The sequence below is a fragment of the Tiliqua scincoides genome, chromosome 4, assembly GCF_035046505.1.
Source record: "Tiliqua scincoides isolate rTilSci1 chromosome 4, rTilSci1.hap2, whole genome shotgun sequence".
NCBI classification, from domain to species: Eukaryota; Metazoa; Chordata; class Lepidosauria; order Squamata; family Scincidae; genus Tiliqua; species Tiliqua scincoides.
The window spans coordinates 173,768,415-173,779,014 of NC_089824.1; the positions used below are offsets into that span (position 1 = coordinate 173,768,415).

General features: G+C 41.3%; 1 protein-coding gene across 1 annotated transcript; it reads right to left on the reverse strand.

Annotated features, from left to right (window-relative positions):
• Window positions 1-7,082, reverse strand: LOC136647853 (gastricsin-like). Its single transcript, XM_066623676.1, has 9 exons — window positions 7,024-7,082; window positions 5,466-5,604; window positions 4,506-4,623; window positions 4,152-4,270; window positions 2,959-3,158; window positions 1,958-2,080; window positions 1,431-1,578; window positions 866-964; window positions 1-263 (listed from the first exon to the last, which is right to left on the reverse strand). The coding sequence occupies exons 1-9, from the start codon at window positions 7,080-7,082 to the stop codon at window positions 108-110; spliced, it is 1,161 nt and encodes a 386-aa protein (XP_066479773.1). The 3' UTR covers window positions 1-107.
• Between the last annotated feature and the right edge of the window lie 3,518 nt (window positions 7,083-10,600).

Consider the following 10,600-nt stretch of genomic DNA (forward strand, 5'->3'; position numbering starts at 1 on the left):
CTCAAGTCCTTAGAACGGGAGGCCAGTGAGCATAGTGAGTACCAGCATGAAGAAAAAGAGGAAAAGAAGCAAGTAGGCTAGAGCAGCACAAAAGATGCTAGAAGTGTTTATGCTGCTGCCGCGAAACCAACTTGGTTGTTGCCAACGTCATACACAGAGTAGTAGGACCTGAGGAAGACATCACCAAGGATCCACAGAGGCTGTCCATTCTGGGATGGCAGGTAAGTGGGCATGATGCCAATGCTGCAATAGCCATTATTGTTCTGCGGAGGAAAAGGCACAAATTTGACATAACGGATTGGGAACTGTCTTCTATGTCTTCTCTTCACTGCCTGACAGTAGATTTTTAGGATTTTAGATGGGGGTCCTTCACAATCCAACCTAGAGATGCTAAGGATTGAACCTGCATGCAGATCAACTGCATTTTCTCCAATAAATTGAGTCAAATGCCTGGTTTGTCAAAGATGTGTAAATTGGAGCTCCAAAGAAGGGTATGCCAAATGGGAATATTTCAGTTTCAAATTATAGAGAGGGCAGGTGGACACTAGCTGTCTCACCTTTTGCTTTGTCCCCATTAACTACTATTTTTAGAAGACTGGGGAGAGCACAATGTGGCCAAATTACAGTTTGTGGATTTCACTGAGTCTCTTCCCTCCCCATTTTCCCATCATTCAAGCACTGGGTAAAACCATGAAAGTCATTCCTTATAAAGGATACCACGAGAATTTTGCTTCATACAAGTACATGAATTGGACAACTGGCCCCAAGTATTGATATGTCCAGTAAAAGTATCAGGCAACCTCAAGGGTCCGATGCACCAGGTCAGAATATCTGCCCAGCATTAGCTTTCAGTAGAATGACATACCTGAAGGACGTAGGCAGAAGGGCTGAGAGGGAAAGAGTTTCCACTGATGACAAAAGTGATGGTGGGCATGCTCTGAATGTTGCTGCAGCTGACCACATACTATGGAAGGAAAAGACAAAGTTACATTGTATCTCAGTCACGGTTGAACTTCAGATATCCCACAATCAAAAGGGATTATAAAGCACATTTTATCTTGTTGTTGAACCTGGAATGATGGTTTTGTCCAAAGAGGAGTTGAGAGCTAGTGATAATGGGCACAGTGATAATCTCCTCCCCGTAAGTTCTCCTCCCCATAAATGAAATGAGTTGTCAGGTCTGAACTCTCTCTTTATTTAGATTGTAAGCCCCTCAGGGCAGGGACCTATCTTTTCATCCTATGTAAAGCAGCATGTATATTGACAATGCTATATAAATAATAAATGCATTATAACAATGATGCTTTTCAGCACTAGAACACACATCCAAAGTGGAGAGAGGCAAGTAACAGGAACATGCTAAGTATCATTGATCAGTTTCCTCCATGTATGTGCCGTTATCATCCCTTAACGTGGCTGCTTCCTCCTACCTGACCATTGCTGTCTTCCTCAGCTCCAATATATTGCATCAGCTCTCCAAAGACCTGCTGTGGGGCAGTGAGGAGGGATGTTCCAGTGTCCACAATTGCCTGGCATCCCTGGCTGCACCAGTTAGTGATCTGGTTGCCAATGTAGAAGCTAGAGAAATAAAAGTTTAAAGGATGTTAGCAGCTCTCCATCTATTTCTGTTAAGTGATAAGGCAAGGAGGTATGACACCCAAGACGCCATGCTTCTTTGCATTTGGTGTTGTTGTTGAGGACTCAGTAGAGCCGTTGCGACTTCCTTTAATTCAAAGTTACTACCTCATAAGGAAAGGGAGCTGTTTGCTTCTCCCTCCCTCTCCCTCTCCCACATATATTATTGGACTAAATTAAATTCCAGGAGAACTAATCTCAGAGAAACAGATCTAGAAAGTGCCAAATCCCAAACACAATGCATTATTTATTGCATTTAAACACAAGCTTCCACAGACAAGAACTAACTCCGAGTAGGTAACATCCATGAGAACAGCCTTACCTCTGAATTCCAATTTGCCAGTAAGCTTCCTGAGTGACTGGAGTCCAAACAATCTGACCAGAGTACAGGCTGGTGTCAACTCCTCCAAAGACAAGTTCACCACCATACTGGGTGCTCTCTTGCCTAATAGAACCAATGCACAGGAAAAGAAAAAAAAGCATGATTTACAACTCATTCCAGAGATCACCCAATTCCTAAGATGTCTGGAAGTCAATAGAAGACCAAACTCTGAAAGAGATGATGATGCCTGAGAATCTGTGGGCAGATTGTGGTTGCTCTGAAATTCATGAATCAGTTACATGCCTACAATTACAGATACTTGACTTGCAAACATCAACCGATAAATATTTTATTTCAAGCAGTTCTGGGGCAGAGATAAAATTTCATTCTTGGCCACCTTCTGACAGCATATGGCTTTCAACAGAGCTCAGAGTCTGTATTAGCACTAAGTGGTGTATGTTTGACCATTGAATTTATTGCATGTTTTTATTGCTGCTTTCATTGCCTGTTGTACTACCATTGCAGGCTTGTTGTGTTTTAATTTTAGCATTATGCTGATTTTATTGTAAGCCGTCTTGTGCAGTTTCTAACTGGAAAGGTGGGGTATAAATTTTTAAACAAAATAAATTAAACTTCAAGAACGTCATTTCGCTTGTCCGGAATAAATGCTTCAGTTGAACCAGCAAGCAGTAATGTTGAGAGAACCCAGAACTGCCGCTTTGGAGAGTCCTTTCATTGTACAGCTTTGTGTGGGAAAGAATGAGATTATACCAGAAGCCAGAATCAAAAATTTGCTGTGATTCAGTATCCCATTCTGCCCGTCACTGATGAAATAAAGGGCAAGGTGCACTTCAAGGCTAAAAACAGGGTAAACAAAATAAGAGAATGGCTTCTTGTTCATATTGAACTTTGCCGGGGGCTAAGAGGAAAGGAATAAAAGAATCATGGAATAGACCAAGTCAGGTCAAGTACCAAGAGAATAAATATGTCTCCATCCTTACCCACTCAGATAGAAGCTGAAAAGAGGAGCATCAAGAAGATTCTCCTGAATCAGCCCCTGCAATACAGTAGTGGCACCACCAGCAGAAATGGCAGGGTAGGCCAAGCCCAGGATACCATCAAATTGGGCGTAGACAAAATTAGTGCCAGGCTCAGTCTCACTCAGGCCAAATTCCTGGTTGGTAATGGAAATGCCTTGAATCTAAAAGGGAATGGAAGGAAAAAGTCAGCAGAAGTAAGCAGCAAAAACACATTACTAAGAGTTGCAACTTTCCAAAAGAACATAGCACAGAGTCTAATGCAGTCTGAAATCATAAATTTGCACATTACTGGATAACTAATTTAACCACCTTTTATACAGACAGAGAAACTAGTGATCTGAGTCATTCAAAATATTAGGGAGCAGGAAATCTGTCTGGAATCATAGTTATGAAAAGGAGAGAGTTCCTGATCTGATTTGCTGTTCATTTGTTTCCAAGGAAATGACTAGAAAAGCAGTTACCTCTCTTGCATTACCACAGACTGCCTGCTGGAATAGGTAAGGTGGTGGCAGGGGCAGTCCTTGAAGGACTGGGGCAGGGATCGGGCTGGACCAAAGTGGGAGGGAGGAGGATCTTGGCAGCGTCCAAGAAAGCTGAGATTCTATTCCACTTTCCCTGTACTGAATCACTTCTGAGTATCCCTGGACTTACTACTAAAGAGCTGGTATAAGCCTGAGGAGACCTATTGGAGGCCAGACAGTCTACGGAGAGGTAAGTAAAAAGATTTTTATTCACCTTTACTTGCTCATCTTGTTGCCCCTCCCCCACTCTCACTTTGTCAGTGGTGCTACATGGTCTGGCTGGTAGGGGATAGGATTGCACCAAAGTTATGCGCAACAGCTCATAACTAGCTCGCCTTGCACAGGAGACTTCTGTAGCTCTGGGCATTGTTGTGGCAAAGATATTGAGGCCTGGGATGCAAGATTTGTACTTGTCCAAATATCTGGCCTTCAGTCATGATGCTACTCAGCATTTGCAAGTCCAATATGCTTTCTTTATAGAAGAATTTTGATTTTCAGAGATACATTGTTGTGGCAAGAATTCTCAGATGATCTTAAAAATAGGTGAATGAATTTGGTGCTATTTCATTTGTGGAACATCAAAGACCCATTACTGAGGTCCACTGTAATGGATCTTCAAGTACTTTTACTTACTGTTACAGTGTCATAGCCAAAGAGCCCAGTGAGACTGCCAGTTCCATACTGCAGAGAGAAGGTCTGGTCTTGGGTGGAATAAGTGGAAGACTGGCTGGGGTTGAACAACGGGTGGTTTGCTAGTGATAAAAATTGGAGAAAAAACCAGAAAGGTATCACTTTTGAGTTTGTTAACAAAGTCAGGTTTTTAATTCCCTGTCTGTGTGTACCCATCTCTCTTCATCCACCACTGTAACTGAATCTGATTTTCAGCTGTCATATATAAACCAAAGAAGCATTCTACTTTTCCACTAATGAAATATTTCTTCAATGCCTTTTGTGGGTCACAGGTGTGGGGGACCCAGAGATACTCACTGCAAGCCTGGCTCCTGCAGTAGACAGATGGCACCCACAGGTTGGATGACCCAGTGTCAAAGAGAACCAAGAAGTTTTGGGCTGGAGTTCCAATGCTGATCTCTCCATAGTAAGACATCTAGAGAAATGAGGACACTGGCCATTAACAATGGCATTCTCACATTATCATCCACATAACTTCCCAGCATATGCAATAGAACAATCGGCAACTTAGCAAGAGCAAAAGCAGCCAAGGACTAGTTGTTTGGCAAACTATGATCATTCTATCATCATATCTACAGCTGTATGAGTGGCTGTAGGTCACAAGTATTTCCAGAAGAAAACAGATATTTACGAGTTAGAAGTTTTAGAAAATGGTTCAACTGTATCTAGAGGTTTCTAAAAGCTGCTGTTACTCTCCATATGGACAAATCACTCTTACAAACATAATACAATCAGGGCGCAATCCTAACCCCTTATGTCAGAGCTTTCTAGCACTGACATAAGGGCAATGCAGCGCTGAAGTAAGGGAACAAATGTTCCCTTACTTTGAGGAGGCCTCCATGAGTGCCCCCAACATGCCCCATTGGCACCGCTATGCCAGTGCTGGAGAGCACTGACATAAGGGGTTAGGATTGTGCCCTCACTTTTGCAACTGTGGTTAAATAATGGTGTGTTTATGTTTGTGCTCAATGCTCATGACAAAATCCATGGGGCCTACTATATTTCCATAATACTACATTTTCCCCCATCTGAGTTTACATTTCTACCTCTTTTTTGTTTTAGAGTTCTACCTAATCCCACTTTCAATGTAGTTTATGGTAACATTCTTAGGTTTTTAATAATGCCCAATCCAGGCTAAAGCATTGAAATTCATTGAAGACTGGGCTTCTGATTTCCTTGCATACTTGTTGAAATCCCAGTCTATTCTCCTTCAGTTTCCATCGTGGTTTTTGGTAGCCGACCAGATCAGATACTCACATCCATGTAGTTAGCCAGGGGCTCAGAGGCAGTGGCAAAGTTGTTGAAGTACTTGCTGGCTGGGTCGTAACGATGGTGGTCAACAATGCCATTCTCTTTCATTGTCTCGCGCATGGACTTGAACTTTTTCAGTGGAACTCTGTATGGAATGGACAGTTAGACGCAGAGTCACAAAGACAGCTATAAACTCTCCCTACATTGAGATTTTTTTTCAATGCAGGAAATTCTCCTAGAGCATTTCTAACAGGTGCTTGTTGAGCCTCTGCTTGAACATCTCCACTGAGAGAGTTTCCACCACCTCCCTCAGCAATCTCTTCCACTGCCAAATCGTCCTTACATCAGGAATTTTTTCCTGATATCCAACTGGGATCTCTTCTCATTCCGTTTGTACCCATTTCAATGGCAATGTTCTATTTTGTGCCTTAGACATGCTTTCCACCTTCCAGTGATGCTTTTAAAAGAGAACGTCAGTTGTACTTTGTTACACCAACTAAAATGAAGAAAACACTTTTTTACTAAAGGGAAAATCCGTGCTACATTTTATGGGGAAGAAGAACCTGAGTCCAATTAATGTTAGTTAGGATTAAGACGTTAATTCTGTCCATGTTTACTCAGAAGTAAATCCCATTTATTTCAATGCTAGGTAAGCATGGAGAGGGTTGCGGCATAAAAGCAATGGGATTCAAGTTAGTTCCAACCATTTTATTTTAATGAATTCTAGCTGCAGTCTTATACTTGCTTACCTGAGAGTAAGCCACAATGAACTCAGTGGGACTTTCACCTGAATGAATATGGACAGATTGGACTGCAAATTACAACTAACTTTAGCCGGATTGGGCTATAGGGTATAAAATGTAGATAATGAAACTGAAATTTTTAAAACTCATGTTGAGTCACAGACACAAGCAAGACATCCAAAGGGCAGTGATTGCTTCTCTTCTAAAACAGAATAAAAATTGCCTCTTCACCCATGTTTTTAATTTTAGTCAAACATCAAATTACTCATTGACTAGAGTGAGAGTTTAACCTGAAAGCAAAAAAGTTACAATGTCATGTAGAACACATGCAGGTTACTCCAAACATACTTCCAGTTGATAATCCTAATCCATTATCCCAGTGGATCCCAAACTGTGAACTGTGACTCCTTGGGGAGCTGTGGAAACCATCCAGGGGAGCCATGGAATCCTTGTGAAAAACCCACCACCCGATACAATAGGATTTTAGCCATAATGGGTAGCCACAGTTAATGGCCCAGTAGGTCAAGGAAGCCACCAGTTATAAAAGTTTGGAAACCATTGCATTATCCTATTGGTGTACATTCAAGGCTACTACTCAGTAGTGACATTTGATTGCTGGGGGCCTGGAGCAAAACTCTGCACTGCCCCCCTGCCCTCTTCTCGATGGTAGATTGAGCTTGAGCTGACCAACCTCCAATGCTAGCCCACTGCTACCTCCCTACTACTGCTACTTCCTGTGCCCTTCTCTTCTTTTGCTCACAAGAAGCAATTGAAGCAGAGAAGCAACAAGGAAGGTTTCCAAGCCATTATTCCATACTCACTTGAAAACAGATGCCTCACTGAGGTGAAGGCACACCAGAGCAACGATCAGCCACTTCATGGTGCTCTTTCCTTTTTTGCAGTTTCAAAAGTGAATTATTTTGTCCCTGCAATTTGGTCTTCGACACTAGGTGAGAGATAGAATCCCAGGCTCTCTTCTTATATACCTTGAATGATGCTATTTTCTCCACCCACATACACAAAGGCACAAATCAAAGCCTTATCAGAGTTCAACAATACTTCACACTAAGATTCTTTCTGAATAGCATTAAGGGACCTTTTATCTCAAGACCTCTTTAAACAGAAAAACAATGGACTTTGTGTTAAGCCCATTTTCTTGGAAGCAGAGGTTGGTACCGGTTCTTATCATCATGCATTCAAGTTGTCTGGAAAAAAAATTACAAGCTACATCACCGGTTGCTCCATTTTATCTTCCACTTGTTTGAGATATGATAGTTGTAGTGTGTGTTTCCATATGAGGGAGAGTGGGGAAAATCGTTTGCATGTGGAACTTGATCAGAATAGGAGAAATATGTGACTGTAATCATTCATGTGATCTACACAGTTTCTGTCCAAGGTCTTACAATTAGAATATCAGCCCAAAAATAATTCCATGCCGTGCCAATCCAAACGGAAATTTCAGCCCTTTGCCTTGAGTTGAAAGACTCACCTTGGATGAGAAGAATTCATTGGCACATAAGGAGCAGAATGACTGCATAGAACAGAGCATTGTATTGTGGGATACTGTGTGGGCCTATGCTAAACCACTCTTTTCCATATTGCTCTCTTGTTTCTTCCAGCTCTCAAGAATGATTTACGTGAGTCACACCCACTTGATTTCTATTGGGATTAAAATATATTTTATGTATTGCATTTGTAAGTATCCTTTTTTCTATTTTTTCAATGAACACATGTTTTAGCCTCACAGCAACTAGTAAGATGAGATGAGGGTCATTGATTTACCCAAGACCACTCAGTTGACCGTGGGCAAATTGACCACTCAACTTGCCTTCATGGGTGGTTGAGGATTCAAACTTGAGGCTCCCATTACTGTAGGTAAGAATGAGGACAAGAGACCTCAGAGGATGGGATGGGTTACTGGCCCACATGTAAAAGGTAACCAAAACTACCTGCTACCCCATCTCTTCACTCTAGGATGATATGGGATATAGTTTCAATCTTCTTTTGAAAGATCTATATCTGTTGTTCCCAAGGAAGAGTCTGTAGACTTATCACTCAAAACAGGCAGTAAATGATTCACCTTTGAGGTCTCCTCTCATTATTGCATTTAGTGCCCTTCTGTTTTTTCTTTCTTTCCCATTTCCATACTCAGAATTCTAGCTACTGCACCAAACGGTCTGAATTCAAATATTTCTCAGGGCAAAGCAGTTGTATCTATTGTGAGCACAAACTACAGTTCATAGGAGACAATGACAGGGTCCTTGTACAGCAGGAGAGACACACAGTAGTGTCCAGAAAGAAAAATGTCTGCCACACAACTCAAAAGGCATGCAAACTTGCCACCACACAAGTAATCAAAGGCACCATATAGTAAGAAACACACTGCCTTTTGTTTCATTAATGCCACTGTGGTATAGCATTCTCATGTAGCATATGTGACTTACCTTTTAACTAAACATCCATGACAGTGATCCAGAAAGGTGGCTAATTTAACACCAATATTTTAAAATGGATCTAGAGAAGATCTGGGAAATTACGTACAAGCTGATCAACTTAACATCTGTTCTAGGTAAGTTGGTGGAAAGCATAGATAAAATTATTATGCATATAGAGGAATTAGCCTTGCTGGAGGGGAGTCAATATCGTTCCTGCAAGGATAAGTCCTGCCTCACTAACCTTCCAGAGTTCTTTGAGAGAGTGATTCCGTTACCATTGTACACTTAGACTTTCAAAAGGTTTTCTGGAAACTTCTTTCTTACTTCTTGAGTAAACTCAGCAGATCATGGAATAAGAGGACTGGTCCTTTTACGGATTGGGACTTGTTAAAGAGCAAGAAGAAGAGCAGGAATAAATGAGTCAGGACCCTGTGGCACTCCACTTGAGACCACTCTCCAGGTTGACATGGATCCATTTATTAGCACACATTGGGAACAGTTTTTCAACCAGCTTTGAACTCACCTAACTGTACCACTTAGGCCACATTTTACCATTTAATTCGTATGGGAGACTTTGTCATATGCTTTTCCGAAATCAAGGCACACTGTGAACTTGGCATTCTCATGATCCACTAGACTAGTTAATTCTTATCAAAAAAGGGAAGATGAGATTACTTTTTCGTAACAAACTCATGCTGGTTCCTAGACATCACTCTTGTAATTATTTCCTAAGCGCTCACTGCTGTTTCACTTAGCAATCTGCTCTAGGACCTTTCTAGGTATTGGCATGAAACTGACTGATCTGTAATCTCCCAGATCTTCCTTTTTCTTTTTTTAAAAGACGGGTAAGTTTTGCTTGCTTCTTGTCCTCCAGCACCTCACCTATTCTCCAAAAGATCTCATAGATTCTCAAACTCCAGAAGTTTCCAAAGTACCTTTTTCAGGAGGTAACTGCAATTAGAATGGCTGAACTGAAGTATGTATCATTATTGTCTTTGGTGCTGTTGGATAATACCCATGACATAAGTGGTGATTAGCAAGACACTTTTCCACTTCCCATGATCTGAATTCTTTTAAAACTATTTTTAGGGAGTTTATTGTAAATTTTAATAAAGGCTAATTGCCTGTTCAGTTAAACAGGTGATAAATCATAGCCCTTTCAAAAGAAAAGAAATGCAAAACTGCTCACTTGAATAGCAATCCCCAACATTTCAAGACCTTTTTGTGACTTATTACCCCTGTTTTCCTTGGACAAAAATGTATTCCCCCAAATAGCCCTTCACTAGCCCTGGCTGTCTCAATGCATTATTTGTGGCCTATGTCTATGCATATTATACTTTGTACTACTTTGGGCCTTTACTGTGGACACACAGACTTTTGATTATTTTTTAATTCTTCCACTTGATAGCAGTGTCCTGTTCCGATTACACTCTTTGCCTTTGTTAGTCCTCAAATAGTCTTCAAATCTTATCCAAGGTGGCAAACAAATCCTACCACTGACCTTGATTGTGTAAGTTCAGCCAGAAGTCAACACTTGATGGCTACCACTTAGCAGCTACAAGAAGTGCCTCCCTGACCCCATTCATCTCCACAGGGCCTGGCACTTAGTTCATATAGGCATGCCACGTAGCAAATTGAGTGCCCTATACATTGTTAATTGTAAAACAAGAGCAAACAGACATTCTCTTTGAGCTTTATCACACATGATAAATGGAAAGGAAACTGTTCCTTTCATGCCTTATAATTATAGCTTGCACCAAGGAATTCTGATGTATCAAAATGAGCGCACATACCACTCCCCGTATGCACTGCTCCAATTGACATCTCCAGCATAACCAAAGGCAAGTTAGACCCTGTGCACTGAACTGCGTAACTATAAACCTTCTTGCTAGAATGAGTAACAAGGCCATTGAATGCAGCATTAAACCAATAACGTGTTGTGGTGTTGGTTTTTCCAGTGTCA